Source organism: Podarcis pityusensis (assembly GCF_964106645.2).
Source record: "Podarcis pityusensis genome assembly, chromosome: 6".
NCBI classification, from domain to species: domain Eukaryota; kingdom Metazoa; phylum Chordata; class Lepidosauria; order Squamata; family Lacertidae; genus Podarcis; species Podarcis pityusensis.
In genome coordinates, this window is record NC_138030.1 from 21,554,912 (window position 1) to 21,575,120 (window position 20,209).

Here is a 20,209-nt window from a genome sequence, read left to right on the forward strand (position 1 = left end):
TATCACTGTAATTGTGCCAGTACTTTATTGCTTACGTGTCCACAGAACCTTTGAAAGGGAGAAGGAGAGCGGAGACAGAAAACCAGAAAAAAATTGGCTCTGCCTCAGGATTCCTTTAGTCCCACTTACGGAAACCCTCTTGCCCAAATCATCAAGTCCAGTGGTCATCACCTGCTACTGATAAACAGAGGTGTACCTAGGGTCCCTTGCGCCCTTGGCAAGCAGCTGTATCGGTGACACCATCCCACCCCTTGGAAAAAGGCACTTGACTACAATAGCCACATTAGAAATTACTGAAATTTTAGAATTTTAGAAATTTTACAATAACCACATTAGAAATTTTACATGACCCAGGTATTTGAAGCATCCAGAGTGAAGGCAAGGCGAGGAGGAAGGGCTAAATAAATAAATAAATAAATAATGCACGCCTTTGTGCCGTGGTGCAAGAAGCACAGGAGGCTTCTTCCACATTTAATCTTGCTGCAACAAGTGGGGCTGCATGGCCACACACATATACATTATACACAATATAGTCTGATTTTGTGCCAGTGTACTGAAAGAAGCAAAGATCCCCAGTGTTGAAGCAATGATTCTTCAACATCAACTTCGTTGGACTGGTCATGTTGTGCGGATGCCTGATGATCGTCTTCCAAAGCAACTACTCTATTCCGAACTTAGAAATGGAAAGTGCAATGCTGGTGGTCAACAGAAGAGGTTCAAAGACTTTCTCAAGGCAAATCTAAAGAAATGTAGTATAAACACTGACAACTAGGAAACATGGACCTGCGAGCACTCCAGTTGGAGAGCAGCCTTTACCAAAGGTGTCATGGGCTTTGAAGACATTCGAACTCAGGATGAAAGGGAGAAATGTGCAAAGAGGAAGGCACGCTTGGCAAACCCTCACCGTGATCAACTCCCACCTGGAAACCTATGTCCCCACTGTGGAAGGATGTGTGGATTCAGAATTGACCTCCACAGTCACTTACGGACTCACTGTTAAAACCGTGTTCATAGAAGACAATCTTACTCAGCTACAAGAGATCGTATAACAACAACAACAATAATTTATTACCTATACCTTGCCCATCTGACTGGGTTTCCCCAGCCACTCTGGGCAGTTTCCAACAAAATATTAAAAATACAGTGGTACTTCAGGTTACATACACTTCAGGTTACAGACTCAGCTAACCCAGAAATAGTACTTCGGGTTAAGAACTTTGCTTCAGGATGAGAACAGAAATCGTGCTCCGGCAGCACAGCAGCAGCAGGAGGCCCCATTAGCTAAAGTGGTGCTTCAGGTTAAGAACAGTTTCAGGTTAAGAACGGACCTCCGGAACAAATTAAGTACGTAATCAGAGGTACCACTGTACAATAAAACATCAAACATTAAAAACTTCCCTAAACAGGGCTGCCTTCAGGTGCCTTCCAAAAGTCAGATAGTTGTTTATTTCCTTGACATTTGATGGGAGGGTGTTCCACAAGGCGGGTGCCACTACTGAGAAGGTCCCTACCCACCAAAATTTTACCCAGCCCTTATATGCAAATTAGCATCATGGGCCTGTGCGCCAAGTATTTTAATTACTAGCAATACCTCTGCTGGTGTCATGTGATCTTAGCTGCCCTTTCCTCCAGGAAACAGGCCGCTGTAATTTGCATTTGCTTTCATTTTCAGAGGAGCCTTCAAGGGTAGCCCCATGTACGGTGCAATTGCAGTAGTCAACAAGTGTACAGCAGTGTCTAGTTCTAGACAAAGGAAAATGCTCAGTGAGCAGTGAGTGAATGAATTAGCAAGCGTCTTCTCTCCAGGCTAAAGAGCAGATAAATTAGGCCAATAATGACCAATGTTTATCCTTCTCCTGTCCTGACATTGCACCTCCCTTAAGTAATCAGTTTTAATTATCACAGCATCATTGGCTCAGCAAAACCAAGGAATGGGCTGTAAATCAGCCTCCTAGTTGCCCTTTATTTCTCAACATTGCCAAAGTAATTAAGGACTACAGCAGCCCTGTTACTCTCTCTTTTTCTCCATGGTGAACTTGATTGAATCAGGCCAGAGAACACAGCTTTTCCAATTTAGCCTTGCAGTTTTCACAGATGAGGTCAATGGGCTTTTATAAGAGAGAGAGAGATGATGAATTAGCATGATAGTGGCATTTGTAGAAATTTGCTGTAGCTGTGGTGTCAGGAGAAGCTTGAAGCTATAGGGATGACATCTCAACTGAGTTGTTGTTGCATGATAGGAAACCTTGATGATCTAGTCAGTTTCTGAATCTGACTAGTGACCGCAGGACCTAAGGAGCTCCACACGGAGGTGATGCTATGCCTGCAAACATCCATTGCCAGGGGGACGTGAAGCAATCACCTTCACACTATACAAAAGTATGCTATCTCTGGGCTCACAATAAATGCGAAAGCAAATTTTAAATGCACAATTTGTAACTCCTCTGATCTTAAAGCATTATCGAGATATCATAAAAGCTGATGTCTCTGTGCCAGTTAAAATCATTCAGGTGGGTTGCAGTTGATCAATTTGGGGTGTTTATTTTGAGAATCTATACAGCTGCTGGAGAAAGGAAGATAGCCCCAAGAAGCCAAAAGTTGCTCCGATCTACCTCTCATTCATTATGGCAAGAAAACTCCACTTTGGCACAGTAATGTGAATACAGCTAAATACTGCCCAGGTGTTAATTTTATGCCTACAGTGGTACCTCGGGTTACATACGCTTCAGGTTACATACACTTCAGGTTACAGACTCCGCTAACCCAGAAATATTACCTCGGGTTAAGAACTTTGCTTCAGGATGAGAACAGAAATTGTGCAGCGGCGGTGGTGCTTCAGGTTAAGAACAGTTTCAGGCTAAGAACAGACCTCCAAAATGAATTAAGTTCTTAACCCAAGGTACCACTGTATTTGCGTTCCCTTAACCCATTCTGAAAGTATTGTGTATACCAGGGGTGGGGAACCATTTCCAGGGAGCAGGCCAGATGTTTAGGATACCCAAACCCAGCGGTGCCAGGTATAGGGGGTGGAGGGGGCTTCAACTCTCCCAATATTGAGGGAGCAGCCACCCCCATCACCACCAGGCACCCTCCACACACCCCAGCCCTAGCCTCCACCTGGCACAGGAGATCTTTGCTTCTCTCATCCCACCTGCAGCCCAGGAGCAAGGCAGGGGCTGGGTCAAGCAAGCGCGGAGATCACCCTCTGCACACCGGGCAGCATGACGTGACATGTTATACATGACCACGCCCCCTCAATGTAGGGGGGCAAGTGGGTGCCCCTGCCCAAACCTCCCAGGCCATTTTGACAGGGGACACTTCACCCACAGCAAAGCAGGAATGGAAACTGGATTTTCTAGACTACTCTCTCATTTGCCTTGTCCATATCGAACATAACTTGCAGCACCGCTGCCCTGTGAACATCTAGCCAAGCAAATGAATACTCAGCCAGGACTGCAATGGGTGGTGTCAAATAACTATACCACATCCTTTCCCAGTTCAGAATTAGAGTAGAAGGTAATGAATTGTTTTAATCAGAGGTCCTTCAATCTGTATCTTATTTTGTCACGAGTCTCTTTGATGATAGGTCTTTTGCAAAAAGATTTCCCTGTAGCTTCAGGGCCAACCTTATCATGCTATCTCTTAAAGTTCTGCAGTGCCTGACTGGATCAGAACTGAGGTACATTTTGTGCTGTCTCCTCCTGGCAAAGCAGTGCACCCAGTCTAGACAGATATGGACGTAATCCCCTAACATGAAAGTTTAATCTTAACTCCTATACATATTCCATAACATAACCAGTCTCCCTAGAGCTCCCCATCAGCATTTTAGCACACATTTAGCAGCCAAATATACACGTTTTTGGATGAAATTTTGACAAGTCTGTATAGTTTTGCAAGCAATTCTCCTTTTGTAACATATTTTTGGAGGACGCGGGTGGCGCTGTGGGTTAAACCACAGAGCCTAGGGCTTGCTGATCAGAAGGTTGGCGGTTTGAATCCCTGTGACGGGGTGAGCTCCCGTTGCTCGGTCCCTGCTCCTGCCAACCTAGCAGTTTGCAAGCACGTCAAAGTGCAAGTAGATAAATAGGTACTGCTCCGGTGGGAAGGTGAACGGCATTTCTCTGCGCTGCTCTGGTTCGCCAGAAGCGGCTTAGTCATGCTGGCCACATGACTCGGAAGCTGTATGCTGGCTCCCTCGGCCAATAAAGCGAGATGAGTGCCGCAACCCCAGAGTCAGCCACAACTGGACCTAATGGTCAGGGGTCCCTTTACCTTTACCTTTAACATATTTTTGCATGTTATTTTTACTAATATTACATGCATTTTCATTCACACTTTCCATTAATACATGCGTTTTTGTACACATATGGTCAGGTATCTGCATCAAGAAATTTGGAGAAGTGTGGATTTTGAAAGGTTAGCTGATTTTCAGTTGAAATATTGATTTGGATTAGGTAGCTTTGCGTTAAAATGCACACCAAATGAACTTTCTCCTACATTGCTACTCCCAAGTAACATTTAGTGAGTTCCTACACTGCATCATGGGGTCCAGCTTCTTGCATAACCAGCTAGATGGGGAATTAGACAATAAGATTCCTTCATGTCCTTGGATTTGATTTGATATCCCGCCTTTCACTCCCCTTAAGGAGTCTCAAAGCGGCTGACATTCTCCTTTCCCTTCCTCCCCCACAACAAACACTCTGTGAGGTGAGTGGGGCTGAGAGACTTCAAAGAAGTGTGATTGGCCCAAGGTCACCCAGCAGCTGCATGTGGAGGAGCGGAGACGCGAACCCGGTTCCCCAGATTACGAGACTACCGCTCTTAACCACTACACCACACTGGCTCTCACACTGGCTCCTTGTTCAAGTAGCCAGCCAAACAGAATGGAGAGGTGCTTAACTGAGACATTTGGTAGCTGGAGTGGAGAAAGAAGATTAATAAGGAACATAGGGAAAGATAAAGAGAAGGCCAGAGTAATGTGCTGGGAAATGAACATAAATTTCTGGATTCTTAGCTGAACCAACCGAGCATGAAGCATCTGTCTCTCCCTCCTGTTCTGACTTGGAATGGCATCCAGCCAGGGTGGGTATCATTAAGCCAAGGCTGCAAGGTGCCATAGTTTCATTTAACTGCTGCAAATAATACAATAAAATGCATGCAATTCCATATAAGAAATAAAAGAAGCAAAAAAGACACAATTTGAAGATTATTTGGCACGGCATATTACAATTGTTGCAACAGGCAGAAACAAAATCATTAAGTGGTCTACCGAGACCCTCAGCAATTTTCATGCGGTCCGTGGGGAAGGGGAAGTTTGGAAATCATGGGTCTAGGGAAGATTGGTCACGAATTAGCCGCCCTGAGCCCGGTCTTGGCTGGTGAGGGCGGGGTATAAATAAAAATTTATTATTATTATTATTATCATCATTATTATTATTAATTAACCCCAATCTGTTCTCTCCTACTTCCACAGGACATTTAGTTAATGCCAGCTCAGACCTGATGAAATTAGACCATGAAGAGGAGCCACAGCTATCAGAGCCATACCTTTCCAAACAGAAGAAGCTCATGGTGAGATGCTCATAGCAGCACACACACAACATTTAACCTGTTTCAATCTGTTTTTAGTTTATCATTGTTTTTAATTATTTTTTGAGTGTTTTAAATAACTGTTTTTAATGATACTTTTATTGTTTTCATAAACTTCTATGAGGCGTGTTGGGTTTTTTTAAACAATAAAGTGGCATGCGGATTTGGATGGCTATTGGTACTGAAGACGACAGACGTTCAACTGAATCCAGTTGTACTGGAGTTGAGTGTTTTCTAGCAAACTAAAGTTTCGCAAATGGGGTTGTCAGTTCAGATCCATTACCAGTGCTGCTGCTTGCCATTTTGCCTGACATCGCTGCCCTAACAGGGTGACCAGATTCAAAAGAGGACAAGGCTCCTGCACTTTAACAGCTGTACAGAAGGGGGGGATTTCTGATGTACGTAAGAAGGAATTTTAGAGTTGGAAGGAAGGGAACTTGGAGGTCTGGTCCAGCTACCTTCTCAATGCAGGATCTACAACACAGGATGCAACTAGAGCATCCCTGACAGGTGGTTGACCAGCTTTTACTTAAATACTTCCAGTGAAGGAGAGCCCACCACCCAAGGCAGTTTGCTCCACTGTTGAACAGTTTTTACCATTAGGAAGTTCCTTCTAAGGTTGGGCTGAAATCTGTTTCCCTGCAATTCCCACCCACTGGTTCTAGTTCTGCTTTCTGGAGCAACAGCAAACAAGTCTGCTCCATCTTGGGCAGCCCTTCAGAGATTTGAAGACAGCTCTCCTGCCCTAATACTCCCAGCTCATACAACCATTCCTCATAGGACTTCCGTTTCCAGACCCCTCACCATCCCAGGTGTCTTCCTCTGGACATGCTCCAGCTTGCCAATATCCTCTTTAACATGTGGCACCCATAACTGGGCCCAGTACTCTAGATAGCACTTGACCAGCACATAATAAAGAGGAGTTATTGCTTCTCATGACCTAGACACAATGCCTCTGTTAGTGCAGTCCTGGCACAGGTTGTAAGGTGCTTTTATAAACACATCCCTGAATATTTGGACTTCCGAGCACCTCTTCTCACAGCAGATTTGTCAGATGGTGGTGTGGTTGCTCGAGAGCAAACAAGCAAGACCTGTCTTTTCCAGGCTTTATTCTTAGTGCAAAACTATTTACAGTGAAGAGCGTCGCAAGTTCATGTCTGGCTCAGTCGCTAGCAGAATCTGGGAGTGGTCGGTCCTTGTACCTTCCCCAGCATAACAGTCGCTTGACCCCCAACCTTCTCCTCCCCTCCCTGCGCCGAAACCTAATGTGCAGAGTGGGCGCTGGCAAGGGGGTACTTCCCTCCTCTCCGGCTTCTCAGGGTCGGTGTTGAGGCTCTCCCTAGCATCCCCTGGTCCCACCACCTCCTCCCCACTGGAGGTGGGGCTTTCTTCCTTGCCAGAGGAGGAACTGCTTTGCAGGACTTTCGGAGGTTCCCTGTAACACAACTGCCCTTCCACCTCTCGCGTCTGAGCTGATGGCAGTTCCCTGACAAGATTGATCAAAACAACGATGAGACCTTTCAAAGTCATTTATTTGTAAAATATCCACTACGTTCAAATTGTGTGAAAACACATTCTTCTTGTTCAATTTTGATGTAAACATTTACTGTTTATATCTAGGCCAAGATCCTAGAACATGACAATGTGAACTACTTGAAGAAAATCCTGGGTGATCTGGGAATGGTGCTAGATCAGATTGAAGCTGAGCTGGAGAAAAGAAAAATTGAATACCAAGGTAGGCATCATGCTGTTGCGGACATTATTTTCTAAGTCTGCTGCGAGAGACTGTTGGAGAGCAAACCTTATTTGGCAGGTAAAGCTAGAGCAGATTTTGTTAGATGAGATATAATCCATTATCAGAAGGATGTTATATTTTGCTGTCAACTATTAATGATTATTAGTAGCAGTAGTATCATTATCTGCTGTGATGTTATCATCACTAAGGCTTGGCAAGTCCAGCTGGCCATAGCAGACGACTGGACAAAAGGACTCACGGAACAAAGAAACAGGAAATGCAGTGACTGCATCTAAAGAAAGACTGAAGGTAGCGGCTGGGAACCTCAGACCCTGTGGCTAAATGCCACGCTTGGAGTTCTCCAAGCTGCACCCTCTCTCCCCAGGTCATTCCCCTCACCACCTTGCTTTGTGTCCTCCTTTAGTACTTTTGCCTGGTTGGAAAATATAATTGAACCGTGGCTTTTGCTTGCCTGGATGGAGGAGGTGTGTGTGTGGTGCCCTGTGCGAGGCCAAAATTCGGCTCTCCCCCCCCCCACCGCCTCTCACCTTCCATTCAGTTCAATTCAATTCACTACATCATAGTTCAACACCTTGCAGCACCCCCTAGGCTCGGCACCCCATATGGGGGAACCAGTCATGTTGCCCTAAATCCCACTCTGACATAGACATCTCAAGGACAATATAGTTGCATTAAGTTAGCGCTGCTTCCCTCCGCCCCATCAAAACCATTTGAAGCCTCTTCCTCAGTTCAGGTCCACATTTCCTTCGATCAAGACCAGCAGGCATTCGTTTTGTTTGCGTCCAGCTGTGAGTCAGGTTTGATTGTGTATTCGTGCCAAGAAAAATACATTAGGAACGAGAGAGAGAGAGAGAGAGAGAGAGCGCAATGAGTATGCTTTGAAAATCTCCTGTTGAGAATAGCTCAGAAGGGTTCCATGTTCTGTCAGGGGTCCTCCTGCTTTTCCCAGATGAACCTTGACTGTTGCACTGACTGCAGCAACTCTTTAACACATTGACATATCATACTTCAAAGAGGGCACCTATAATACTTAGTTAGGGCTGCCAGACGTCCGGATTTTCCCGGACATTACTGGGATTTGAAAGGCGGAATTGATGTCCGGGGGGGGGGGGTTCCAAAGAGCAGCGTTTTTGGGGTGTCTTGGTTTTTACTTTTTGAAATATGGCAACCCTAACATAGTGAACCAGCTAAAGACTCAAGCCCAGAGATGGAAGGCACACCGTGAGAGTTTCCTGTAGAAATGTATACTTCTGTTAATGTGCTAAGTAAGTACAGGGATAAGTTTGATTCAATTCACATTTAAATGCAAAACTACCTTATTTGCACTTTACAAAAGCATATATGAACTGAAACACAACCGCCCTTCAGAATTTTCGCAGTTCACCAAATATTGTGGTGTAGTTCCCCACCCATGTAACGTGTACAAAAAGGCATATACTAGGGTAAAAGGTGCATAAAAATGCCTATGTTGGTGAAAACTACAAAAATGCATCATATTGTTTTTATTCATTTTATTTCATAAAATTCATGAAATTGGTTGTAAAAACAAACCAAAACTTAAAGTCATATTAGGCAAAATCGCTTTGTGAAAAAAGTGCATATTTCCCAAAATTTCTTTGCAAAAATTGTATATTAGGATAAATTTGCTGAAGAATTTTCATGAAGCCTTAAGAAAAATACTTTGCAAACTGATATGGAAATATGGAGAACTGTACTTAACACTGGAAAAAATGAGAAGCCAGAATTGACAGTGTTAAAAAACTAATAAAAATTTATAGATAGATAGATAGATAGATAGATAGATAGATAGATAGATGTGTGTGTGTGTGTGTGTGTGTGTGTGTAAAAGTATGTTTAATTACTGTTGAAAATGATATGTTAAAAAACTAATAAAAATTTATATATATATAAAAGAGAAGCCAGAATTGACAGATCTACCCATCCCAAGTGCTAAGCTATTGCCAGCTGTGCCTGCCATACTGCTGAATCCACACCCAGTTAGTCATACTTTAGTTGCAACAAAATCAGTTTGAAATGCTAGTTGTGACTAACTTGTTCTGTTGATTTGATCTGGATAAAAAAAAACCTTGATCTGGATAAAAAAAACAGTGATATATACTCAGGCAGGAGTTTATACTATGTTTTGCAACATGAACGCTCTACGGGTAGTTATTTCCTTAGTGGTTCTTCTAATTTAATCATAATGTTAGGGAGCCTGCACGCATCATTTCCAAAATTCATAGTACTAGAGGGACAGGAAGAACCTCATGAAACAGATACTTCTTGTTGAAGGGTTGTTGTTGTTTTTTAATCAATCAATCAATCAAACTTTCTGCTTTCTGCCCACTGCCACTGTTCACTTCAGGTCCAAAGCTTGCAGGGTTCCATATGACATCAAAGCACTGGTGGCTGTGATCCTACAGTATGTCATGTCACCTGAGCCAATTGAAGCCAAAGATGTGCTGACACCATAGTGCAGCATTGATTAAGGTTTCCATATTCTGGGGATCAAGAGCCAGACACCCCACCCTACCATCAGGGCACTTCCCTCACCATCCCGCATCTCCATCGCTCAACCCCTTCCTCGCCCGCCTGTTCCCCCCTTCTTCCCTTCCCTCTTACCTTTGCTGTCTTCAGCCTCCTTCTCACGATGGGAGGCTAAGTGGCCCTGGGAAGGTCATGCAAGGCCAGGCAACCGCCAGGAACAACACCAGGCCTAGCACGACCCCCAGCAAGCCGCTCCAGGCCACCCGATGTCTGCTTCCTGTTCTGGGGCCCCACAAAAAAAACCACAACGACACGAAAACAGAAACAGAAAACCCCCAAACCTGGACACTTAATCCAAAATGCAAAAATCTGCCCAGGTGAGGGTGCTGGCCCCCAAAAACTGGATGTGTCTGGGAAATTCCAGACGTATGACAACCCTGGCATTGATGCTCTGATGTCATAGACAGCTGTGTAAATTTAGGGCCTGACAACTGACTCACTTGCAATAGGAAACAGAGGCATATTTGGAGAATCAAAGGCGTCAAAAGAGGCAGAACAAACAGAAAAGAGGAAAGAAGAGGAAGAACAAAGCACTGGGTTCAAGAGGACTATTGGGGCAGGGATTCATATGAATACGACAAGTGACTTCAGATCGAGGAAAAAAAGCGCCCAAAGCCAAGTGGAAACAAAAGTTCTGAAATAAAAATTATCTCTGCCAGCTCCCTTCACACTCCTAGAATCTTACAGTTTATGGCGTGTTTGTTGTTTCCTAACACAATGTACCCACTGAGCTTGCAGTTTGAGGTTGAAAATCAGCACAATTTTTCTGTTGAAAACCCCACCCACCCCCTGCTGCTTTTGCTCCCGCTGGGGAAAAGATGTGGGTAGTTTTGACCTGAAGAGAGTTTGTGAATACGTATCTGCCCAAGAAATAGCAGCAGGGAACTTTTCACACAGGAGAGACATTTTTAACAGCCTTTCCAGTGGAGAGAATGGCTATTAAAAACAAGTCCTTCTCTGCAGAAGACTGACATTTCTAATAACTGCACCTGCCAATGTATCCCAGGGCTGGCCTGCAGAGGGGTTTTCTCTTTGGCTTTGAAAGTCAGCCAGGTTCTAATCTCTCAAGCCGCTTCTTATTCTCTCAGAGGCTGTGCTTGGAAAGAAAAAATATATCCTAGCAGGCTTGGTCGAGCTACATGCAAAAGTGCCAAGGTGACAGACATCACAGTGCGAGGTACCCAGTAATTATGAGTGCAGTATGCTGCAAAGTAGGAGGCAGAGAAAGAGCTATTTTGGGGTACCACATTTTATGCATAAAAATGTGCCATTGTTATAATAACGAGAGCTGCTCATGTTTTCATTCTTCAGTGTCCAGCTTCTTCCTTATTGTCTCTAGAAGTTAAATTCCAGAGTGGGTGGTGGATAAATGTTGCGTCCAGTGGGCATCCGTGTTAATGCATGGACTTTACAGAAGAAGCAGTGAGACATGCAGACAAGAGTAAACTGGAAAAGAATGTGCAGCTATTTCAATTACCTGCATATGCATTGTGTTAATGTGGGGCATTAGACCTAGAGGGTTCCTTGAAAGGTTCTTTAGAAAAAGGTGACAGAGAGCTAGGGATGCCACCTGTGCCACCTGGCTGTTTATCATTGTTGTGGCTTGCCACCCAATCTCCAAGTGGTGCGAAATTCCAGACAAACACTCAGGGTTCATGTTTCCTTTTGGAATGAGGCACAGCAGAGACTGTGGTGTCTTTATGATATATGGTTTATTTACACATATATACAACCTGAGCCCACGATGGAGGGGTTCACAGCATAATCACCCAAAGAGGGCCCCATAGCTTGCAACCTTGGATTCAATAAGAAATCAAGCATCGCTCTGTCTCTCTGGCTTCTCAGCCTGCTACTTCCTTGCTTCTAGCTCAAATCACTCCACTCTCAACTCTGGCCTTTGTCTTTCTAGATACCAGCCAGTTGAGGAAGGGGGCTCCACCCATTTTTCTCCTGGCACTGAGCCACTCCCTTTGTTTCCTTAATGGCCCATTACCCAAGCTACCACCTCCATTAGGAAGCTAGTCCGGCTATTCCAGGAATTTGAATCTTTGCTTAAATTTTCACAGTTGCTGGATCCAGGAATTAGAAGGGTCTAAGCATACAGCTTTCTCCACACACTAAACTCATAACATCATTAGGATCATCATCATCATCATCATCAAGTATTTATACAGTGGTACCTCAGGTTAAGTACTTAATTCGTTCTGGAGGTCCGTTCTTAACCTGAAACTGTTCTTAACCTGAAGCACCACTTTAGCTAATGGGGCCGCCGGAGCACGATTTCTTTTCTCCTCCTGAAGCAAAGTCCTTAACCTGAAGCACTATTTCTGGGTTAGCGGAGTCTGTAACCTGAAGCATATGTAACCTGAAGCATATGTAACCCAAGGTACCACTGTATCTCCTTTCTAGAGACGTTGGTGTAAATTGCAAAATATTAATAAACTTAAACAGAAGGAAAGTGCAGCTTGTTAAGGATGCTAAGGTTTATTTGGAGAAAGCGACTTGCTTTAAAGTACAGTACAGAGACACCCTTAATCTCAGGAAGTGGGGTGTCTGTGTATCACATGGCGAATTTTCTCCCTTTGGGAATGAAACCTGACAACAAGGCTTCACTGTGCAGCCAGTAGGCTAGTATTCACTTTTGCAGGAGGTGGGGAGCTAATTGGCAACTGATAGAGAGCTTGGATTCCAGCTGCCAAGGTTGGGCTGGGAGAAAAGAGCCCAACAAATTCGCCAGCACAGTGGGGTTAATTGCTCCATTCCAAAGAGAGGAAAGTTATTGAGTCCTCATATGACTCACCCTGAAGGCTCCCCTCTCCACTGCCTCACTGCAGGTTTTTCTTTGGGCTGAAGATTAGCTTGGAGAACCAAAACAAACAAGCAAGGTGTTGCAATTGTTTGAAATTACATCCCACCTTTTTGGGGGATTAAGAAGGCCCATAACCTTTAGAGTTGCCACTGGATGCCACAAAGATTTTGATGATGAATGACTTCACAGTTTCAAAGCCTGCTGCAAATGCTGTTCATTCACGGTAGATTCATCAAATTCTGCTAAGATCAGCAGGGGAAGAGACAACACAGCAGGAAAGGGAAGCCTTGCCCTGCCTTTCTTCTTGTTCTAGTACCGGTTAAAGGAGTTTTGACACCAGACAAATGACCTCTGATTCAATTTAAATTTTAATTGCAAATTAAAATTCCTCTGTCTCTGCCCCTGCATTTTTCAACTGGCCCAAAATTGAAGAGCTGCCCACCATGTAGGCTGCAAGGAAAGGCTGGTTTTCTCTTTCTCTGTACCAAATTTGGTGAAAATCTAGAGTGGCCAGTTAGGCTTCACCAAAAAGAAGACAAAAGTGGGTGCCAATTTACATAAAATCTCTGTGTTAATTGATATGCATATATGCAAACTTAGTAATTCAGATAGCAATTGAGGACATCTAACCATAACTGGGTGCCCTATGTGCCTGCTTAGTTGATTTGGCCTCTGCTCTGCCTACTTTATAGCAGATGGACCTTGGAATGGAGAACTGCCCTTTGGCACCCTTACAGAGGACTGTCCTCTGTAAAGAAGACCCAAGGCTATCCAGTGGAAAACAAGTGTAGAGTTGACAAAATGGATACGACTAAACAACAACAAAACTGGAGGGTATGCATTGCATCAGCCAAAAATGGAAGTCAATAAGCTCCAAGATTGGACTTTGTCTCCATTCCTAAGTGTTTAGGTGTGACGAAACTTTTCTAATATATTGCTTCTGTGTTGTCTTTGCTCTCCAGGGCAGAAGTGTGAACTCTGGCTTTGTGGGTGTGTCTTCACCTTGGCTGACATCTTGCTGGGAGCCACGCTGCATCGCCTCAAGTTTCTAGGACTCTCTAAGAAATACTGGGAAGATGGCAGTAGACCCAACCTACAGAACTTCTTTGAAAGGATACAAAAACGCTTTGCCTTCAGGAAAGTTTTGGGAGACATACATACCACCCTCCTCTCGGCAGTGGTACCCAATGCCTTTAGGCTGGTCAAGCGGAAACCACCATCCTTTTTCGGAGCCTCCTTCCTCATGGGATCTCTAGGGGGGATGGGGTATTTTGCGTATTGGTATCTAAAGAAAAAATACATCTAATGCAGGCTGTTCCCGGTGTTTAGTTTGGTGTCTCTGTGCTGTGTGAAACCATGATGAATCTTCAGTAACTGTAATGAAATTTGAAACCAATATGAATAACTATACTGTTAATGTAACATTCCATAGTCTAGAAGTAGAAAAACCTATACTGCAAGGAAAGCGAATCAACGACGACAACAAAAATTCAACTTGTACAATGCCTTTTTTTTTTAGGTTTAAGTATTATACAACTGTAAACAGTGGTTGTGTTAATGCTTACACAACCTCTGTGGAGCAAAACTGCCCTCTAGCACAGGAAAGCGCCATTAGAAGAGAAGCAACAACACCCCCAGCAACACAAAGTGGAAAGACGGGGTTATCTTCTGCACCTTTACATTTTTTCCAATGTTTGTTGGCCACATAGCACATTTTTTCCCACAGGTGCAAATTGCGGGGACTTTTCTCTCCTAAGAGCTGTTGTGGTGTTGTGATGATGACATAGGCTTATTTTTTAACAAAACACAGACACGCACACAACAGAAATAGAATGAACACAGTCAGACCACAGTAGTTTGTGAAGTTCTAGCTTAAGGTGGAAATGAATTATTTGTGTCTCTTTCTCTCTTTGTATACCATCATTTCCATTCAATCAAGCATTTTTAATCGACTTGCGCTTAGAATGTATCCACTTTCTACTTCTATATTTTTTTAATTTGCTTTTTTAATTGTTGACAGCCAGTGGGTTTCTTCTGATTGTATCCTTGATTTCACAGATGAATTTCTGTCTTACTGAGGTGTTTGCCTCGAGTTCCTTTCATGAATTTGCCAAGCATCGTTCACCAAAGGAGCCTTGCCGGACTCTAACAACATGACTGTTTTCATAAGTTTCAAGCCATTTCCAAAGGATGTGTTTTCATTTCTTTCTTCCTTTTCCCCCGCCATTCCTTCCTTGAGGAGCATTATTTTTTAAGTCACTTTTTTGCTGTGTATTTTCTTAGAAACACTTTGCACAGAAAATCACCTTTCTCACTTTCTTGTGCCTTTTGCATGTTGGAAAGAGTAATGAGCATCACTGCTACTCATGCTTAAAAACCCTCTGAGAACCTAAATAAACCATATGGGAGGAGTAACGGCTTTACATTTCTAAATGTGTTTAGCATCAGTTGACTCATGTCTGCACACACTGTGCCTTTTTCTACTTTAATGTAGTCAGGGGTTGGCTTAGCCTCAGAATTTGCCATGATTTACTCCATGAATAGGGAGTAGAGTCGTATCTTGGTTTTCGAACAGCTTAGTTCTCAAACGTTTTGGCTCCCAAACGCCGCAAACCTGGAAGTGCCTGTTCCGGCTTGCAAACTATTTTTGGAAGTCGAACATCGGACGGGGCTTCCGCGGCTTCCGATTGGCTGCAGGAGCTTCCTGCAGCCAATCAGAAGCCATGCTTTGGTTTCCGAATGTTTTGGAAGTCGAACGGACTTCTGGAATGTATTCTGTTCAACTTCCAAGGTACGACTGTATTAACAAAGAGATGCATGTTTTTTCCTCGACTTCAGTGCTCTTCCAGGCAATTATTAAGCATTCTTGTTGGTTTGCTTGCAGAAACCTTACACAGGGGTTAGATTGCATGGGGAATGCTCTCTACTGAGCATTCATTCTGATCTGTTTGCAGGGCAGTTATAATACCATGAGCATTCACCCTGCATTCATCCCTAGTTGCTTGCAGAGTGCTCATACATGTTACCCTTAATCATTCGTCCTTCCCCACTTTCCCATGCATTTGCATGGGTCACGTCCGCACCATACATCGAAAGCACATTTATACCACTTTAACAGCCATGGCTTCCCCCCACCCCTGCCCAAATCCTGAGAACCGCGGTTTTTCCTTCACAGGGCGACAATTCCCAGTACTCTTAACAAACTATGGTTTCTGAGATTCTTTGGTGGAAGCTAAGTGCTTTTAACATATGGTGTGGATGTGACCGTGTCAGCTCCCTCACTGCAAAAAGTCAGCTGCTGTTGATTTGTCGTGCCTTTGAGAACAGATGAACCACCAACCAGGGGCGTAGGATAGGGGGGTGGGGGCGGAGCGCCCCGGTGCCCTCACTGAGGGGGGTGACATTTGGTGCAACGCACGCCTGCAACTCCCAAGCCTACCCCGAGCCGTCAGGCATATGCTCCACCGCTGCCACCAACAGGGACCCCTCTGCCAATCTTAGCATCTGAGAGGGTTTGTAGGGAAGGAAGTTGTCTTTTCCCCAGCTGGTGCCTCCCACCATTCCTCTACATCCAGCCGGTCAAGCCAGCCATTGCATTGTTCCTCATTTCGCTAAAGATCTCTAGTTTCGCTAAAGATCTCTAGTTTTAGATTTCACACCTGCCGTTTCCCTCCAGGATATATTTATGAGAACATGTTGACACAGGCCTGAAAGGCAGATTTTCCAGAGTCATTTTGAATGCATTGTGAATTGGGGGGGGGGGGAATGTAGGCCATTTTTTGCTAACGGTTTGTGTGGGTTGTGTCTCTCTCCTCCCACCAGCGATTGATAAGAGACATTAACTGCATTTAAAACTTGTAAACCCTCCTACTGCTCTCCCCACAACCCCACTCCCCCAAATACAAACCTTTGCAAAATTTATTGAAGTTTTTTTAATTAGCTGGGAGAAGAACGGTTGCTCAACAGGTACAGCACATGCTTTGAATGCAAAAAGTCCCAGGTTCATTCTCTGCCATCTCTGGGTAGGGTTGGGGAAGACCTGCCTGAAATGCTGGAGGCCCACTGCAAGTTAGTGTAGACAAAACTCAGCCAGGTGGTCTGATTCAGCTTTGTATAAATTATAGGTGCTTTCTCCATTGCAACCTCCCCACCCACCCATATTTGGTATAGTTTTCTGTTCTTCACTCCAGGATTCAGGCAAACTGCTGCAGCAGATCCCTGAATCATCTTTAGTCTCATCTGAACTTGCGCTCCTCCCCACTTTGCCTTCCAGCTTCAGTGCCAGCTTCCATTTGCAATGTTATTGCCATCTTCTGACCCTCGCAGACAACCTCACTTCCGGGAGCAGGTGCTTAATTTGATCTTCTTTGCACTTCCTGCCCCATCTGGAGGGTTGCCCAATTGAGTGCCAGGGCTCTGAATACCAATTACCGTAGCTCCTGGTTTTCCTTTGGCCCTCCTGAATGCTAGGTCAGCTTCAGCCTGCCTTTGTTCTTCAGTCAGCTGCAGTTGTTGGAGCCCTTGTGTGATTGGTGAGATGTGCAAGAAAGCTACTTAAGGCAACGGTCTTCATCTCAAATTAGCAGCACGGCCACCTGAATGCCCACTGTCATGGCATTTCTGGCATATATACTGCGACACACATTTTTTAAAGCAGTGAAACCCTAAGAGAATTTTTTCCCCCCTCTCCCAGGCTCCCAAACCCAAGCAAGACCGCTTGCCCTTCCCTAACCATTATGCCATGCAAGATATGGACCCATGGCCACCTTAATTGGGACTAGGGGTTAACATAACATTCTTGCTAAGAATAGCACTCTTTTAAAATATGGTCTTGGTGGCCATTAACAGCGGGATCTGATACATGCACGTTCAGACATTAATCCCACTGAGTTCAAATGGGCTAACATTATGGCTATATGTACAGGCAACGACTGATTTACATGCGTTCAGTATGTGCACCTGGAATGCAACCCCTGCAGAAATTGGGGGTTACCTGTACTCTTGTTTAGGAGTTAAATCCTATTAAATTGAGTGGGATTGAGTAAACACGCATAGGCTCCAACTGTTACTCCCACTACTTTTAATGGATAAAGAAGTTATAAAAACTTGTTTAACTGGTTTGTTCATCTAACTGTGAAGAGCTCTTAAGTACCATACCCAAAAGCACATGCTATCAAAAGGCTCCGCTGGGAATAACAGCCAAATCTCTCATAATACACTTACACACACACACACACTTCAAGAATCTGTCCCTAAACTGTCCTCTTCTACATTTCAAACTTTCTTAACGTTCACTCAAAACTGATGGAGCAGTGCATGCAAATCTATTACATTATTGTCCCACACTGATATTTCTTTATTTAAAATAATGGGCACGCTAAAACCACAGTAATGCACCAGAACAGTGGTTGAAATGGAGGAGACTTAACAGAGCTCCTAGAACTACAAATAACCTGTAAACCAATTCTGAACAGCAAGAAACAACAGGTGTTTCTTTTGAGTAATCCAGAAATAGAAAACAGCTCCCCATCCCTAGATTAGCAAGCATCACATATAATTTAACCATTGTTACAGAGAACTAAAGTTAGATTGGGAAGGGCAAACAGCTTACTAAGCTGAAGGCTGAATGCACACCATATATTTAAATTACACACCCACTCCTGAATCCTGGGAACTCTATTTTAAGGGTGCTGGAATTATAGCTTTGAGGGGGAAACTATACTTCCCCCTGTATTCAGGGTAGAGGGCTGTAAATATATGGTGTGTATACGCAGCCTCAGTTTAAGACAGACTTCCTCAACCTCGGCCCTCCAGATGTTTTGGGACTACAACTCCCATAATCCCTAGCTAGCAGGACCAGTGGTCAGGGATGATGGGAATCTGGAGGGCCGAGTTTCAGGAAGCCTGGTTTAAGAGATTTAGAACTACTGTTTGTGGCAAGGTTTGAGAAATGGAAAAAAAGTTTCATAGCTTTAGATGTGCAGAACCAAGCTTTTTTTATCTATACCGTGTGGAGCGCTATGCAGACTGGATCACATGCTGATACCTTGAGATGCAGTACCAAGACCAGAGGCATTTATTCCCCTCTTCAAGATATAAGACACCATGTGAACAGAAATAAACACATTTTGTATGTGCATGCTAATCCACCACCAGCTGCATCTCTATTTTTAGGGTGGTTGGAACTAAGCAGATGTGTTTGTACACACACGTGTCTGTGTGTGATGACAGTTTTCTACATCATAGTCTATTAACCAATGATGTTTAGATCAAGTATTTAGCTGTTTCAGCCACACGGGTACTGCAAAAACCCAGTACCATAAATGTAACTTGGCGGGGTGAGGGGACCCAGTTTGCAAGTCTGTAGATGGCTGAGAAACATGCTTCCTGCAAGCAAATGCTAATCCAGTCAAAGATATCTTAAAATCCATCTTAGTTACTCCTTTGCATTTTTGGTTACATCCTATTAGCTGACCACAGGTTATCCAAACCTAGAGGAACTTGCTTGATGCCACTCTAAACATTATAGAAATGTAGAGTTTGAAGGAATCCCGAGGGTCATCTAGTCCAACCCCCTACAATGAAGGAATCTCCAAGCCAATGTGAACTTAAGGAAGTTCATGGAAGAAAGGTTTCTTCCACCCTTCTCCCCCAGCAGTCATTTTGAGCCTCACACCCCACCCACATTGTTCAGGAGGGGGCCCCACCTTCCAGAGAGAGACTTTTCAGGGGCCTGATTTATTAACAAACCTTCCATTAAATCACCATTCTAATCATCTTAACATTTTAGGTATTTTCCACCCCTCAATCCTTTATGTGGAATTCAGTTGAACTGCATTCTGGTTATCCAAGATTCACATCCATTTTAGCAACCTGATCACCAGAGAATCTGTAGAGTCATGCAATACCCCCTCCTGACTCCCTTAACAGCACACTACATTCCAGGAAGGACAAAAACTGTGTGTTTGCTTAAGCATCTTCTGTTTAGAAAGCCGCTCCAACCACCATACATTCCGGACGTGCCCTGTTCTAGTTTTCTGGCAGCCTCCTGATTTTCTAGGGAACAATTTGATGTTCTACTGCCAGCTTGAGCGATGTTAAGCTTTCATTCCTACAGGATGCAATACAAAGGCAGATAATACACAATCCGAAAAGGCCAGGCCACCAATCAGCACTCAATCAAGCAACATACCCCAAAGAGAAAAGAAGCAGATTTCTGTCCCTATAAAATTTGGCTGTGCATCTAGGGACACCCATCTGCTTCGTATGGCATTCATACATCCAATAAACTGGGACAAAAGGGAGTGAAATCAGTGACAATCCAAACAAGATTCAACTGCCTACTCAATGACTAGAAGGATATTTTGTCTATCAACCTTACCTACCGAATTAACTAAAGCCAATCAAAATATGCAACCTGATATTTCCAAGTAAACATGTGCATGTAAGACTAATTCAACAGGGTTTCCTTAATTGTTTTTGGGCTTGCAGGCATTGAAATGTTACTG

At 44.0% G+C, this 20,209-nt stretch overlaps 1 protein-coding gene and 1 long non-coding RNA gene across 2 annotated transcripts in view; one reads left to right on the forward strand and one right to left on the reverse strand.

Moving 5' to 3' along the window:
* The window catches only part of GDAP1L1 (ganglioside induced differentiation associated protein 1 like 1), a 48,757-nt gene extending 33,619 nt beyond the window's left edge, over nt 1-15,138 (forward strand). Inside the window, exons 4-6 of the mRNA XM_081011480.1 lie at nt 5,474-5,571; nt 7,210-7,324; nt 13,664-15,138. Coding sequence (XP_080867606.1) covers nt 5,474-5,571; nt 7,210-7,324; nt 13,664-14,007 — 557 coding nt within the window. The 3' untranslated portion in view covers nt 14,008-15,138. The remainder of the gene's footprint in view (nt 1-5,473; nt 5,572-7,209; nt 7,325-13,663) is intronic.
* On the reverse strand, nt 8,012-10,690 carry LOC308479237. Its single transcript, XR_013987565.1, has 2 exons — nt 9,968-10,690; nt 8,012-8,131 (listed from the first exon to the last, which is right to left on the reverse strand). It is a non-coding gene; the product is annotated as an uncharacterized lncRNA (long non-coding RNA).
* Nucleotides 15,139-20,209: the final 5,071 nt, after the last annotated feature.